The following is a 15,545-nucleotide window of genomic DNA, read 5'->3' as shown; positions in this document are numbered from 1 at the left end:
AGTACAAGTATTACACTCTCTCTTTCTCTTTGCGCCATATCTCCATTTGTGAACATCATGTGCAGGCGTACTGTAGCAAGGTTGAACTTGTTCTGGTCTCCATATATTACATGCTTAACGTTAATGCTGGTCATAGACTTCTTCGCCTTGCCTGACCGTAAATGCTCAATCTGATAGACACCTAACATCCATGCCTGCCAAGTTCTTTACCTGACCTGACCCTGACCTGATCTGACCTGATCGTATATGATCGTCCATCTGATACCATGAGGTTCACTCATGGGCCGTGTCACATTATCTGCCTTTCAATTAGCGGCCATTTAGTCGTCCTCAGCAGCAAAGACCAAGCTTACCGTGCAATTATCATCCATCAAAATTGCTTCCCCGTCCTCTCCCAATACCACTCCCTCACCCCCACCTAGATCTCCAGCACCGCCCTGTCTAGCCCGCAATCTCGCAGCCAATTGCGCCAGCATATTTCTCTGAAGTACCAGTCAATCAGTCAACGAACCAACTGACCCACTCTGCGAACCCAACTTGTACTGCTCGCATTCTCATAAAGGGACCATCAGCACGTACCGTGATGAAAGTATCTCTCATCCCGCCTTTTCTTTGCATATCATTCTGGCTGACGATCTGATAGCTTTGATGCATCCTCTTTCGGCTCGATAATCCTTGTTCTCGAGGTTCGTCCTCGTTGTTGGAGCCGCGGCCAGCTCTCCGTCGGCCGGTTATAGAAGAAAAACCGGACGAGCCATTGGTGGCTGAGCTGATGTTGATGCCTGCTTGAGCGTCTTCTTGGGCACGGTGGTCCGGCGAGAAGATTTTAATGGTGTGATCGATGCCGGAAACAGCTAGAACAGGCTCGTATGGGTGGCCTAAAGTTGATGGGTGTTAGAAATAGACCTCCTTGTAGAGCTCTTGATAAGAACTCACCTTGCACAACGTTCACGACCTCATTGTCTCCTTCAAGAATATTGACCAGCGCAGACGTCTTCTTATCCCAGATGAATAAGTGACCACCATCACTGCCGCTCACAACATATTCATCTTGTAAACCAAAGAAATTGGCGTCCTTAACGGTCTTGACGTTGCAATGCCCACGATACTGGCGGCTATGGGTCGAGCATGGCACACCATTCTCGACCTTTTCTCGCAATTTGCCCCTATCTGAAGCGGACTGAAACATGAATTGTCGCTCTTCCGCCGTAATGTCTCCATCGTCGTCGTCATCATCGTCCGCATCGCTATCGCCGCCGTCATTATCGCCGTGGTCTTCGTCATCTTCGTTGGCGTCCTCATCAGCCATGTGCTCCGCAATCTCATTATGCAGATCATCAATCAGTATCACATCAGCGTCTGAGCCAGCATCTTCTATGTCGATATCGGATCCAGAGGCTCGCACGGAGGATGAATGCGAAGCATCCACGGCCATACCGTCGCCGGCGACGGGGCTCTCCATCATTCCGTCGGGACTTGTTGCGGTGCCGCGAATCGTCGAAGCTTCTCCAGATCGTCTGATCAGGCTAACTCCTTCAGCAACATCTTCCTCTTCATCAGGATCTATATCCTCTTGCGCCTTGTCTTCCTCGATTTGGGCAGTACCCAGCCCACCGAAAGCAGTGTCGGCGAATTGAAAATTGACACCCTCTCCAGCATTCATCAGAAGGCCCCTTCCAACCTTAAAAGCCCAGTACTTCGTGGCCGTCTTCTTGACTTGAATATAAGGCCTTGGCCCGTTATCCGCGCTTCCAGGCACGGGCACAATCGCGCTCGATAGATCTTCTAGGGGCATCTTAACAGCATTGGCGAAAGCAATAACTGCAGCGGTATCAGTCTCAAATATCTTCCGTGTTTCATCTCTTTCAAATCTTGATGCATCAAGATTCGGGATTGCCTTTCCTGTAGCCAGACCGAGTAGATAGGGGATGAGCCATTCATCAACACCAGAAAGCTCGGCGCCGTCTGGTATTGGGTATCGCGGGTTATGCCTTCGCTGGTTCTGTGGTCTTTTGAAGCCTTGCAATAGAGCGTCAGGGCCTCCCTCAAGCCAGAGCATGATCGCTCTAAGGAAATCATAATTGAAGATCTCTCTCTCGGACGGATTTGGTCCTTCATGTGGCGCAGCACCAATCTCTTGGAACAAATCGAGAGCAGGACTTGGTATCGGACTAGCGGTCTGGATTTTGCCACCAAGCATTCGCGCCAAAGTCCCTGCGGCTTGTACAATGCGACGAGACGAATCTCGATTCGCTCGGAGCGTTTGCTGCAACATTACGTCCTCGTGGAGAGGATTGACCGGATACCTCCAAGACCGTGAGATCTCATCCATCTCCGGTAAGCAAGTAGCAGCAAGCCCGAGGGCGGCCGTGAAAGACGGGATGTGATGAGAGGGCTCAGAAGATGGTGAGGCATCACGAGATGCTCCAAGAGAAAACATTAATTTGCGTATCTTAACAAGGCTTTTGGCAATTTTGAAACTCCTCTTTTGAGACTCGCTCAGAACGGATTCCCTTGCCTTTTCAACCATGTAGAGAGGAAGACTTGGGACAGCATCGCCCACGACGATGTCTTCACTTTGCCCATTTTCGTATCGTACGCGCAGTGCTAGGTCACCGTCTTCATCCGAGTGCTCTTTTGCACGCCTCGACTTTGAGCTGGTCATGCCCGCTTCGAGTGAAGTTGTCGATCCTTGCTTCTTCCGCTTGCGCTTTCGATCCTCAGATTCCCTAACCTTGCCTTTTCCCTTTCCACTCATCGAAGCATTGACACTATTTGTTTCCCCTTCTCTCACATCTGGAGACCGAACCAAATCAAAGCTGTAGATATGGTCTCCTGACCAACTAGCAATCATTTCATTGGGATTAGCATCACTAATTTTGCAGGCCGTGATATGGCCGTTATCCGTTCTTCTCATCTTCCTTCGCCCCTCAGGTGCAAATTTGCGAACACAACGCGTGGCCTGTCCCATCATCTCGTTTTCTTGCGAAGACATGCTGTTGGCCGGAGAAGCTCTACCAGGAATCCCATGCTCTTCCTCTTTGTTCCTCCCGAGCATTCTGCGGTCATGTAGGAAGCAATGGAGATGTGCGCCGCCTAGTGCGATGTAGTGAGGCTGGCTTGCTGAGCAAGAAATGGTATTGAGGTCGAGATTGAACCTTTTGTAGGATATCAGGGGTGGAGGAACGTTCGTATTGTCATGGTCTGCTCTATGAGCTAGGAAGCCTCGACCACCTCTCGGAGGCGGATACGAAGAGGAGGGTAATCGTAGATCGAATTGGCGTACCTGTCATAGCCTTCAGCATATACTGTTTGGTGGCAGATCTAAGGGTCTGACCTCCCCATCTTCTGAGCAAGTCAAGAAGAGATTGGGAGATGACTCCGTCACAATCCTCTTCACTCGATCAGCATGTGATCTATAAATCCTTGCGTTCGTATTTCCATCACTCAGATATTTCACACCCCTGTACATATTTTGGAACCTTTGCCCACGTCCAGCAGTTGCCATATTGGGCCCCATAGACGGTTCGACAGACCTCCCACTGTACTCGATATCAAAGACCCGGACTTCGGCGTCTCCAGCTGCCGTAATGAGGGTGCGGTCGTTAGAGTGTGGCATGAATTTGACGGAGAATATGTTGGCAGTATGGCCCGTGGCGACTGTCGTAGTAAGGGCAAACGGTGCTACTGATGAGTCCGGTTGGTATGTGTGGATATTGAGATGCTGGTCATCACTGCCGGAAGCCAGGAGCCTTCCAGATGTCGACCAGCTGCAACGGCTATGTCAGTACCGTCTTCTTCCTTACCGAAGCAAGCAACAACAAATTACTTGCCTTAATGCATTGACACATCCTGAATGTCCACCGAGTTCGTTGACAATGTCTAAATCATTTATCCAGCTTCTGTCTCCATACATCCCACTGATAGCTGAGTAATTCGACCTATTGCCAAGCTCCCGCCGCAAGAGGCGGTCTTGTAATGTAGGCTGCATACTGAGGTCTTGCAATGACGAAAGTATGGTGTACGAGAAAAGCAAAGGTCGAATGGTCAGCCTATACAGAATTCTGGGCACCAGCAGATGGGGATTATGCGTTCAGTCATGGCATGGACGATATCCTTATTTTTAGCTCATTGAATTCTCGAGGTTGAAGTATACAGCTCTTTTGGAAAGAGGTAAGACGGTATTGGGCCGCTCTCGGTGAATCATTTAGCGTATGCAAAATCCTTTTCCAATCTTGGCACTGGGTTATCACGCAACGCATCGATCCAAATGATCAACTCCACAACTATAAGTCGGAGTGTAAAAATCCTAGCGACGTTGTAGTCGCAAGATATGTCTCAAAATAAGCTGGTGTATTGAAGGATAAATTTCGAATTACAATCTTAGTGGAATCTAGAAGTTAAGAGAAAGGAGATGCCCTCGAGTGAAGTGATCCGCTTGACGCAAAATCCTTAGAAATTCGTAACTATGGAGACATCACTTACTTACTGATTTTCTTAATACTTTGATAGCTTTGGAGCCGCGGCGATAAGGAGTTTACTTTGTAAAGAGCGATTTAAACCGACGGAAGTTGGGGAGAAGACCAATGCCAATAAATCCGAAGACTTTTTAAGACGCGAAAATCGGCTTTTAACAGAAGCCTTGATTGCAACAGGGGTTCTCGGGTGCTCAGTAGAGCATAGCGAGCATGTCAGCATCTAGGACTTATAAATATTCCAGCTTGTTAAAACTGCCGTTGATCCATTCATCTGTCACCTATACACTTTTTGGAGATGGTGAGCATGGTCATGAATGTGCCAACGTACCCCTGATTCCCTAAATGGAGTATCAACCGAGAGTTCCATCCCCAACTCACATCAAGGGCCAAGGTTAGCTTCCTCCGTCAATCTTCACTTCTTCCCCTTCAATCCTCGTTCCTTCGCCGTCGCCCTTTCACCGTCGCCCTTTCACCGTCAAGAACGTCCATCATGCCTCTTGCGGTCTCCACCCTCTGCAACTGCATTTGAATGTTTCTCTCTACACTGCCCAGCTTCTCAATATACTCAGCAAGCTGGGCATTATCCCCTCGAACCCCGGCTAAAGCATCTTCCATCCTCGCATTGGCACGTCCGAGTGCCTCCATTTCTGCAATGAGTCCATCTGACAAAGACTTGGCTGCCAAATCAGGGTTGCATTCGATTCTATTGGGATAATCATCAATATGTGAGGGCGTTAGGTCGGTGAATTGGGCGTAGCTGGCCTTGCGTAGACACTTTACCTCGTTTTTCAGGGAGTCGATCCCACTCTGCATGCTCTTCTTCTCAGAGCACCACTCATGTTTTTCCGCCTTTCGGGCTTGAGACTCTGCTGCACCTTGAACCTGTAGCCTCGTGGACAATTCCACAATACGTGAGTATTGAGCGTCCTTAGCTGCTGTATGCTCTTGGGTCTGCTGTATGCTTTGCTCCAGTTCTTCCAGTTGTGCGTCAAGAAGCTCTATTTTACTTGTCAAATTTTGTCGTTCAATGGCTAGTTTCCCATTCTCCGCGCGAGAGGCTTGAACCCTTGCGTCCAGGTCTGCTATGTGAATTTGAGCTTGGGCGTAGGCAGAGGCCAGGTCTGTGTTCTCGCGCTGTAGCATCTGGATGTTAAGATAGTCCGTTCCAAATATGTGAGGCGGATTGCCAGAGTAAGGTGTGTATGATGCGGGTGTGGATGATGATAGTGCTATAGGGGGGAGTGCGAACGTAGCAGATGACGTTGGCGATGGGGATGGTAGCCTCATCTTAGGCGACGAAGCGTGAAAGGACGGATCTATTCGGGTCGGGACCACGTCAGACGAGATCCCCTGTCGGGTCGTGAGAGATGACAATTGCCCAACAGCCTTTGGCGTCTGTCCTGCTTGGGAGCTGTGCGGGCTTGTAGATGCGTCGGAGGACTGGGAGGTATGTGATTGTTGCGGACGAGGCAAATGGTAGCTTCCCAGGCGTCCAGGGTCAGTGAAATCAGACCTCCTCTTTAGTCCTGAAGGCAGGCGGTTCGGTTGGTTCATATTGGAGATGTGCGCTACGCCCAGCATCTGGAATATCTCACAATCTGTGGGGCACGCGCACACTCTGAGTTGGGGGGGGAAGGGTTTCAACAATACCAGCTTGAAGGTTTGAGCCTGGAGGACGAAACAGATTCTACAGGAGTGCTGGATATTGGATGTTAGTGGGCGCTGGGCTCGGGCAGATAGCTGATAAATGGATCAGCGCACCTGCAGAAATGTACGCCGGCGCAATAGCAAATAAGCCCGGCAGACGCTATCCCGTCACGAACTCCTCAACTTCTGGGCGAAGTCCCCTCAGGACCGATATAATTCGCGGCCATGGGCCTCCATATCCTCTTTCTAGCCGCTGCGTATGTATGAGGTATCAATTCTAGCCCCAATCTGCCCAGGTGGAGTCTCCGAGTAGGAGGATACTCCCGCCGGACTAACGCTCCAAAGACCATCAGCGTTGAAGCTTGTAATGCATGTCGATCTCTTTAAGAATATCCAAGGTATCCAAAAGGGCTAGATCGATGTACGAGGCGCGTTGGGATTCCTGAGTAATCAGCTCGTTAATTATAGTGCTGACTCAACGTCTGCAGGCTAAAGCCCACGCCGTTCGAAAATTCGACGAGATCTTTGAATGCCTGGTCAATGAGAGGGTGAGCCTGACATTAACATCCAGTATCGCTTGTTACGTCTAGTATCGCTTGTTACGTTATATAGAGGATAACTCGCACGTCAAGCGAGCCCGGCGTGGTGGCGTGCCACTAATTGCATCTTTCTTTAGGGTACTCTGTAAGATGAGCGACGCTGGTGCGGGGGCGGCTAGCCATAGTATTGCCATGGTTCGGATGGTTTGATAGTTGGAGGGCAAAAGCGAAAGTCGAAGGGGATGGGCGGACAACCCGGATAGTGGGCGCCCAGGATGGCTAGTATTGGAGATGTGGTCAGGATTTCAACTTATCTGATTACTGCTCAATAATGTTCAACTTACAAAAGCGAGTCCATCCCACTCAGCCCCAAGTCAACGGGGCAAGTGCTGCTTGGGTGCGACCGTGAAGGAACACATTCTTTTCATGTCCAACGCGTCCTTCGCCTTCGCGCATGGGCCATACTCTCAATATTAGGCAGCTTTCCGGTCTGGGCCCATAGAAACGATGTTCTCGCTAACATTGGAGGCGAGATTGCGGATTGTGCTCTCAACCCACGAGGTCTCCCGATTCATGACCTCATTCTCAATCCACTGGATGAGGTCGAGTTCCTCAAGCAGCCCAATTATCAGCTTTCTGTACATAGACAGTATTCGGCATAGGTTTGAAGGACTTTGGACCTCTCCAAAGCTTTCAAGATCGCGGGCAGAGTATGTCAATTCCCTTTCCAGAACCATAGCTTCGGCCTTCCAACCATCCCCAATGCCTTCAATGAAGTCGAAGTCTCTACCGGTCTTTCGACCATTAGATTCACGTTGACCACGGACTCGTAGAGCTTGTGCGAACCACGACTCAAAAATATTGAGGATGTGAGTATATTTTCCTTCTGAATCCAAGAGATTACAGATTTCCGAAAGGTTGTGTGACAAGAGCTGCGCCTTCTCGGCAATTTGGACACCTGGTCTACCTTGAGACCATTGGACTAACGATGACTGGTTAATAAGGCTCTGTTGCTGGTGAGCGACCTCCTTGAGCTCAGTATGCTGTTCGTAGAGAGCACTGAACCGGTGCTCAAAAGACCTTTTGGCGCTTTTCTCCCATTGAACTTGTACAGACATGGCGGAACGGTGCAAAAGGTGCAATTGAGCCATCTCCATTTGCAGATCAAGAACCTCAGCAGATGGAGTCTCGTCCTTGCTCGCCGGCTGGGACGACAGGATAGGGGGATCTGGCTGTCTGTTTTTCTTCGGGCTAAAGTGCTGCTGCATGGCCGAAAATGCAGGTCTTGGATGTTTTATAGATGACTCTCTGTGAGTGAAGACTTTCGAGGGCAGAGGGTTCGATGTGGCAGTGGGTCTCACCTGCTGGCTCAAGGACCGGCCATGATAGGACTCTCTGGCGTTTGACTGCGGATCTGATCCCGTAGAGCTTGTCCTTACTGGAAGACGTGGCTGGGACAGATTTCTGTGATCCTGACTTGGATATGCTCCATTGCCATTGCTGCCCCTGCTTGATTTGCGGCTGGTTGAAGGTTGCCTCGGAAGATGGCCAATTTTTGCAGAGTCTCGTTTCGAACTTGTTCGTCCGAGACTGACAGGCGGCGGCATACCAGCATATGGCAGCAGTTTTCTGGATGGCAGCATAGTAGCAGCCTTGTTTTGAGCCGTGGGAGATACTGCCGAAGCCTGTATTTCCCCGAATGCAGCAGGCTGCCCTTCAGCTTCGTAGCCGTCTTGCTCGGGAAGAGAACCCATCGGCTTTGAGAATGGCTTGATGCTAGTCTTCTGAGGAAGCATACTTCTTCGACGCAAAGGTCGATCACCTTGGGCTATTGCTTTGTCCATGTCTTGGGAGGCTATTGTAAACACGTAGTTTTGCGGTGGTGATCAACAAAGGCACCAGTCTTATACCCCCTGAGTCAACGCAGTATGGCAATGAGGCTCTTGCACAAGGCCGCTGGTTAGATAGAGACGGCGGTCATGAGGATTGAGAGTAGGATACTGGAGGTGTGGGAGATGAGATGTTGTAAGAGTGCCCATTTTTGTTTATCTATTTAAATCACGTGCACTACTATCAAAAGCGCGCCACTATTATAACCTACCGGATGATCTGTTTAGCGTCGTAGGGCAAGTATGGGCTGGTCTTAGACATTACGGAGTTTAGAGAACTAATTTGTTTATGGAGATTTGCTTTGAGGATTGAACTGTCTCATTGATTGAATTGCTTTGAGGTTCAACAACATCTATGCTAATTCGTTATTAAGGCTATCCAATTCAACCCGGGGACATCACGTGCCGTTCCGCTATCAAGACAGGGCGAATCTCTCAATCGCATTGGCGTACTGCGCTCAGCATGGCATTGCCTTTAGCTCGTGTCTGTACGCATAACAGATTTTCCATCATCTCATCCGTCATTGCGTCTCCTGCCTTCCTTCGTGTCTGTAATGCCATCACTGGCAGAAGACCGACGTGTATTGCCGGCCGAGCTGATCATCACCATCAAGTATGTATGTTAACCCGATGAATCCGATGACTCCCGCTCCCGATACCCGAGCAGTAAAGAGCGGGAGTACAAGCAGGGGTGTTGGTAATAGCCTTGGTAGGTATCTCAGGCGCATTGTAATCGTGAATCGTAGGACACAGATGGCGTTTGCTGTACTAGAGAACGAGCGGATCTGTTGGATGCAAACGTCTGCACGTGGGGAATGTTCTGGGTGGTGCTCTGTGACGTGTCTCACGTTCCGTAGCCGACCAGTTTCGCACATCGTTGGCAATAGTATGAGTTGGTTCCAAAGCTGACGCCAGTCATTGAAGGAAGTGAGCCGTCGACACTGACAGAGCGATGACAGCGAGAGCAGCGGGCCCAGTCTGTCGAGGGTGAGTGGGAAGGCGATGACTCGGGGGATGATCGTGGAGAAGAGGCGGATGTGCTGGAAGAGCGAGATGTACCGAATTGGATGTCTTTGTCAGGTTGGATTTGGGGTCTCCCGGGTGGGTAAGCCGCTCGAGTTTGTAGTTGGAGGAAGTTTGAGGCGGACATGGTGTCCAGAAGAGTTTCCGTCAAAGATAGGGGAAGGTCCGTGAAGTGGTGGGCTCTCTAGAGGTTGATTGGTCTTGGTTGAAAATGGCGGAATAGCTAATGATGAATAGATGAATAGATGAATGTGAATGTTATGAGATTGGAGGACTTTTTGGCGAGGGAAAAGAGAGTCGAAAAATTGGTATTTAAAGAGATGGATCAAAGATATAATTATATTCGTCACCCTTTTCAATCAGCTGCATTGACCAATTGAAATGTCTTCTATGGCTGATGTAAGCCCCCACCTGCACACCCACTTTTTATCTTTCGCATAAGCCCGGTATGGGACATCCGTCCGGTATGGACATGGTGTTCTCGACCGAAATTCACTCATGATTTCAGTCAGAGGTCGGAGATTCGGAACTCACATTCCGCCTACAGGCTGACACATCGCCGATTCCTCCGCCCATGATGCGACAGTAACACTAGGGTCGGCAAGGGTCCGGCAAAAGAAAGACGCGAGTACGATGACGACCTCACTCTTCGTACCTTGCATCAAACGCCTCTCATACGTGGAATGAAGATGATTCGCACCAATTATTATTATTATTCATAGGACAACTTCGTGAAGCTTTCCACAACGTCCGACACTTTGGCTCCCGGTCACAGTGACTGTGCTACAATCTCTTGGCCATACCATGGGATGTGCGAATGGCCCGTGGCTCCAAATTCGAGGTACTCGTAAGCATTGGTCAAGTCCAGAAGAGCGAGAGTTTCGTGGCTCGCAAAAAGGTCGGGAGTGGCAACGGGATTGAAGCTGACGGGTGATTTACTCTTCTATTCTCCGCGGAAGCCATATACCATATACTCAATTGAATACTTTCCATTACGGTTCCGGCTCTCCCTAGCCATCATTCATGCCATTTCAAATGGCTTTTTGACAGACCTTGGAGTGATCAAAGTCTCGCTAATGGCTCCATACCCCACCCACCGAACACAATTCTTCGATCCCACTCAATATCCGTCTTCCATCTCTCTTCATTCATCTTATCACTCTCACTTTGTTCCCCAATCCACCTTTTTGCAACCTCGCAAGCCACTTGATCTCCATCGCTCGCTGCGTCTTCCACCAACGAGACCGCACATACCACCCCTTCCGAAACCCTCCATAAGCTATCTCCCATGTACCCTCAACTCCTGTGCCCCTCTATTCTTAATATTGGCAACCCATTGCCGCCAAAAATACCATACGGCACGAGAGCAAGCCGCGTCGGCCTTTTCTGCAGTTTTTCATCGCTCCGCACCCGCGCCCACCCAATTCTCCGACGGCCCGAGCACTTCCGCACCCCATTTGCCTTTCAATACGTAGACCGTGTCATCAGCCATAACGTGTCTGTTGTACCTCCCCAAATGTCTCAAAGCATTGGCATCGCGGTAAACGCGTGCGATGTTGGTCTCGACGTCTAGCGATCAGATAGAATCGATATAGCCACTGCCGCCGAGAGACTCCATACATTCCCTAGGCCCGAAATGGCCGCTTTGGCCATCAGAGCTTTCATAGTTGGAGTCAGCACCCTCAACGGTAACATCGGCGCGGGTTTCTTCGGCACGAAAGCGGCTGCGGAAGAGACAGATGCTTGACTGCTGACAGATTGCTCCGATGTTCCCAGTAATGCGACGGCTGAGAACATTAACTGCATGTTCGCTCGATACTCCACATCCCATTTTGCCATCGTCCGGCATCCTGCAGGTAGATCTATCGACGACGTCCCACGTACGTAGCGCGCGCGGGCAAATACCCGGCTGATCACGAGACCGCGGCCCCCCAGCCCGCACGCGCTGACTGCATCGTGTACTCGAGTGGCGTTGAGAATTGTGCTGATCTCCTTTGTCCCTTGGCCGAGGGTCCCGACAAGACCGGTGCGTGTGTTGGCACGGCGAAGCTCGGCGGTCGGGACTGGACGAGTCCCATGTTTACATCCCCGCCGCTGAATCGTTACGCCATTGAGCTTTTGTACTTTGGTTTGAAGAATCCAAGCTCTCACTACGGTGGACAGTCCGCCGCATAGGTGCACAGAAAGCCGAGACGCCTCCTTCTGGCGTCCTTGCGAGTAGAATGGTCGTGTTGGGATCTGTAGCGCTCGAGAACCATTCGAAGCCATTGTCGGCCACGGTCTGAGGGGTGCACCGTCTAATCTTACCATCTCCTTTCGTGGAAAAGACTAACCGCCCATAGACATATCAATGCTTCAGGATGAAGTATTTCATAGTATATGACTTCTCTCCCTTCTTTTGTACACGTCTTTATTTACGCTGCCGAAGGGTCTTCGATCCGTATCAAGGACTTTTTCGTGCTCTGTGTATGCGATCTAGATCAAGTTCTAGACTTCAAGTAAATATACGAGCTTTTCTATTCAGGTGTGTTCTTCTTCCGCAATAGACACATGATAGGCTCCTGGTTTCTTAGCACGTTTACTACTTGCTGATTTCGTATAGAGGTGCGGTTTTGAGACAGAACGATAAGCTGGACTGGGTGCTGGAGAATAACTACGAATTGATTGATATTATTGAAACAGTTACCACGGAGCCAACAAAGGGAGAGGTCTAGTCGTCAGTGTAGTTGACACGTCCACCTTACCTGCTTTTTCTTAAAAGAAAAAGCTCGTTCCCCAGAGTAGGGATCGGAGAGCATAGGACAGACTCTCGGGGACTGTGGCCAGTTGATCATTGCAACTCATTTCCCTCCTTTTATTCTAGTCATCCCCAAGTGTGCGATACAGCTTCGTAGGGTGACTTCTTCCAGAGATGCTGAACATAAAATAAGTGTCGCTATGTTTTCACGAGGTTCGAGATCGAGGAATCCAATATTCGCTTGCTGAAACCTTCCATTGCTTACTTTACAAACGCCCTCGAATCATTTCAACCGCTCGAGATGATAGGACAGTCACTCACAGGCTTATTTCAGCCTCTCGGGGAAAAATATATATCTTGGTGCTTGCTTCCGAGTCTCAGCCACTTGATATCACCCTGAGGGTTAGTGATTCGCACCCCTCCTCTGCACATGCCCTTTAGCGATATTGTTTCGCACTTCGACTTACCTTTTCTTAATTGCGAATCACCTTCTCAAGCAGCGTTCGATGAGGCTAAGAAAGTTTCTTTCGATGAAGATTTCCACGGTCTATCGCATAAAGAGACGTCTTACTCTCAGGAAGCTAGGAGTCGGAGTGTAGATGGACATGAATGAATGGTATTGATATAACCTGCGTTTAACAAGATCGATAGGCCAACAAATCATGAAACAATCATTCAGCAAAAGTAAATGACCATACCCGGTTTCTAGAAAGATTGACACTAAGCCTTTCATGATCTTGATAACCATGTGTCCAGGTTGGCTTCCATCGGTCATCTAGCTTGCTGAACTCGAAAACTTATATTGGACGTCGGTAGTACTATCAAGTCTGCACTCGTCCTAAGCAAAACACGGTCCAAGCGCGGGATTGTCGTTTGCTATGGGCTAAACTTCGGTCACTGGCTACCATATTTCGAGCCGCTTTCAAGGGTCAAGACCGTTTGGTTCAGTTGCTTCGGTTTCGCTTTCCCAGGTCTTACCTGCCTTCTCGTTATACGGTCAACGCGCTTCAGCTTCGGAAAGCCACCTACGAATCCCTTGACACTAAAGACATGAGAGGGTCGCCTGAGACTGGGAAATATTCTTTCACGAAGAGTCGGTGTGCGGTGAGTACGTAGGAGTAAGTATATAGGCATCTCTCAAGGCTCTGCTGCAAGCTCTTTACCTTGGCAACCAAAAGTCATTTCGTATCATCTCGTTCGATATAAAAAGACCGTTTCCCGCAAAACGAAAGAAGTTCTAGCAGCTCATCCCAACAAACTCACTATTGCTTCTCGAACCCTTTCTCACAACTCTGCGTCTTGAGCTCGAAGCCCACAATCCCAGAGCCAGATCATCATTCTCGGTCACCTCTTCGAACGCATTACACACCCTCATCAACCTTCGCACTCCACGAGCCGAGCACCATCCGTCTCCACCGTCTTCAAGTTCTGACATTTCTCGCGTTCCTATCCACAGCCACATTGGCCGCACCTGCCGACAGTGGCATTGAAGCTGCAGATGATCTGATTGCCAGGGCTGTTTCGTGCAGTCCCACGCAGGCGGACTGCTGGTCTGACGGTTACAACGGGGTACCCGTCGGCTCTTTCTCCTTTATCCTAGACTATATGGATAGCTGCTCGGTCACGATCAAAACGCAGGAGTACCCTAACAAAGGGAGAGTATACAAGCTCGATAGCACCCTCCGCTGGACTGACAGAACCTGTTTTACCCTTGTGGTCGCTCGTCCTCATCGGGAGAATACTGACGATGAGCTTCTTATCCAGGATCGAACCTCCCCTGGGTCCCCTCGATCAGTCTGAACAACTGGTTCAATCCCGACTATTGCGAAAGCGGCGACCTCGCATCCGGTCACGGGGTGCTCGATGCGGCGTACTACGCCAACGATACCATCGATTGGGCAAGAACCCGCAGGACCTGAGATGCAGCGGTGTGGGATCTGGTGGGTTACCGGACAAGATGTATCGTTCCCGTATACGCTCCGTCCTGAGTCAATGGTGGGTGTTATCAGGATTTGTTGAGAGGCTGGCTGGTGAACTCTAGATGTAGTAGAGAGCTGATGGCGAAAAGAAGGGCCGATCTGTGTGGGTCGGAAGGCGCGATGTGAGAGTAGAGCAGGGGATTCTACCTGGTGTGAGCTGAGTAGTAAAGATGTGTTGCTCGAATGAAGTGTATGTGAGCTGAAGAGTAGCTGGACATATGGAATCGTGGTCGACTCTACGTATAGGAGCAGTGACATGGCCGTGAACTAATCAACCATCCCACTCAAAACGTGGTGATGATAAGGAAAATTACTGTACAGAGGTCCACGGTGCAAGAATTTTGATACCTTAATCCATTCAAATGTAAGATTATACAGCTTTCCATTTCTTCAATTATCGTATCTGGTCTATCGTTGAACCATGAATTTCACTGTTTCCCAACATGCTGAAACCACCACGAAGATTTAATGCTCCTCAGAGCGACAGCGGTGACGTTCGTAAAACATCTTCAAGCTCACAACCATACCTTGTTCTCTTATCGGCCAACTGCAATCGTGTTATTCGACAGCATCAAGCTCAGATCCGACGACTCGCTCGTCGAATAAAGCGTCAGTTCCACACGCTTTGCCCCTCCCGTGATAGTACATCCACCAATTTCAAGATCCCCGAACTCCACACAACAGCGAAGGACATCCATGACCCTCAGTCGAATGATCCGCCAGGAGGAATGATCAAACATGGAAGGCGACGCCAAGCGAACGCTCACACCGCAAGTTCCCGCCTCCCGGACAAGAGGCAACCGATGGCGATCTTCAAAAGCGTCGGGGCTGAATTCTGGGTAGATCATTCGGTGCCTCTGGAGGTCCATGTGTACGTCCCCGGGTTGGTCGGCGGGGAGTTTGGCGATGGCCGATGCGCAGTCGGACGCGCGGAGACCTCGTCCGAAATCATGGGCGTTGCAATCGACGGGATATTCGGAGAGCGGTGCCGCGGAACTTTGGACGGGCACCGGGACCAGAGCCGGTATGTAACGTACGTGGATAGAGAAGAAGAGGCAAAATGATAAGCGTGTTGCAAGCATCTCTGACGCTGAGAGCTAATTTTTTTTGTGACTTCGGGATAGTTGGCTGAATCTCGAACGCCATTTTCGATCCTTGAGCTCCTCCCCTGATGCCCTGCTCTGCCGTACTCCTGGGCTTAGTACTAGACTCGATCTCAAATCTTGCTAGGTTGGTGCGGGTATGTCCCTTCG

The 15,545-nt window shown here is 49.9% G+C and overlaps 6 protein-coding genes across 6 annotated transcripts; 1 reads left to right on the top strand and 5 right to left on the bottom strand.

Moving 5' to 3' along the window:
• Nucleotides 1-289: 289 nt before the first annotated feature.
• HO173_001197 (uncharacterized protein) lies at nt 290-3,991 on the bottom strand (the record flags this gene model as incomplete). Its single annotated transcript, XM_037303141.1, has 6 exons — nt 290-298; nt 354-482; nt 580-878; nt 937-3,286; nt 3,338-3,770; nt 3,834-3,991. The coding sequence occupies 6 exons, from the start codon at nt 3,989-3,991 to the stop codon at nt 290-292; spliced, it is 3,378 nt and encodes a 1,125-aa protein (XP_037169788.1).
• Nucleotides 3,992-4,904: 913 nt separating this feature from the next.
• Nucleotides 4,905-6,032, bottom strand: HO173_001196 (uncharacterized protein; the record flags this gene model as incomplete). The annotated part of the gene is made up of 1 exon (XM_037303140.1): nt 4,905-6,032. The coding sequence occupies one exon, from the start codon at nt 6,030-6,032 to the stop codon at nt 4,905-4,907; it is 1,128 nt and encodes a 375-aa protein (XP_037169787.1).
• Nucleotides 6,033-7,137: 1,105 nt separating this feature from the next.
• Nucleotides 7,138-8,508, bottom strand: HO173_001195 (uncharacterized protein; the record flags this gene model as incomplete). Its single annotated transcript, XM_037303139.1, has 1 exon — nt 7,138-8,508. The coding sequence occupies one exon, from the start codon at nt 8,506-8,508 to the stop codon at nt 7,138-7,140; it is 1,371 nt and encodes a 456-aa protein (XP_037169786.1).
• Nucleotides 8,509-8,988: 480 nt separating this feature from the next.
• Nucleotides 8,989-9,703, bottom strand: HO173_001194 (uncharacterized protein; the record flags this gene model as incomplete). The annotated part of the gene is made up of 2 exons (XM_037303138.1): nt 8,989-9,149; nt 9,427-9,703. 2 exons carry the CDS (start codon nt 9,701-9,703, stop codon nt 8,989-8,991), a joined length of 438 nt encoding a protein of 145 aa, XP_037169785.1.
• A 1,269-nt stretch (nt 9,704-10,972) lies between these two features.
• Nucleotides 10,973-11,844, bottom strand: HO173_001193 (uncharacterized protein; the record flags this gene model as incomplete). Its single annotated transcript, XM_037303137.1, has 2 exons — nt 10,973-11,137; nt 11,197-11,844. The coding sequence occupies 2 exons, from the start codon at nt 11,842-11,844 to the stop codon at nt 10,973-10,975; spliced, it is 813 nt and encodes a 270-aa protein (XP_037169784.1).
• Nucleotides 11,845-14,735: 2,891 nt separating this feature from the next.
• HO173_001192 (uncharacterized protein) lies at nt 14,736-15,356 on the top strand (the record flags this gene model as incomplete). Its single annotated transcript, XM_037303136.1, has 1 exon — nt 14,736-15,356. One exon carries the CDS (start codon nt 14,736-14,738, stop codon nt 15,354-15,356), a length of 621 nt encoding a protein of 206 aa, XP_037169783.1.
• Nucleotides 15,357-15,545: the final 189 nt, after the last annotated feature.

The sequence above is a fragment of the Letharia columbiana genome, assembly GCF_014066305.1.
Source record: "Letharia columbiana isolate WasteWater2 chromosome Unknown Sc0000002_s0, whole genome shotgun sequence".
NCBI lineage: Eukaryota > Fungi > Ascomycota > Lecanoromycetes > Lecanorales > Parmeliaceae > Letharia > Letharia columbiana.
The sequence above is the reverse complement of the archived record's forward strand: the minus strand, read 5'-3'. Positions and strand labels throughout refer to the sequence as shown.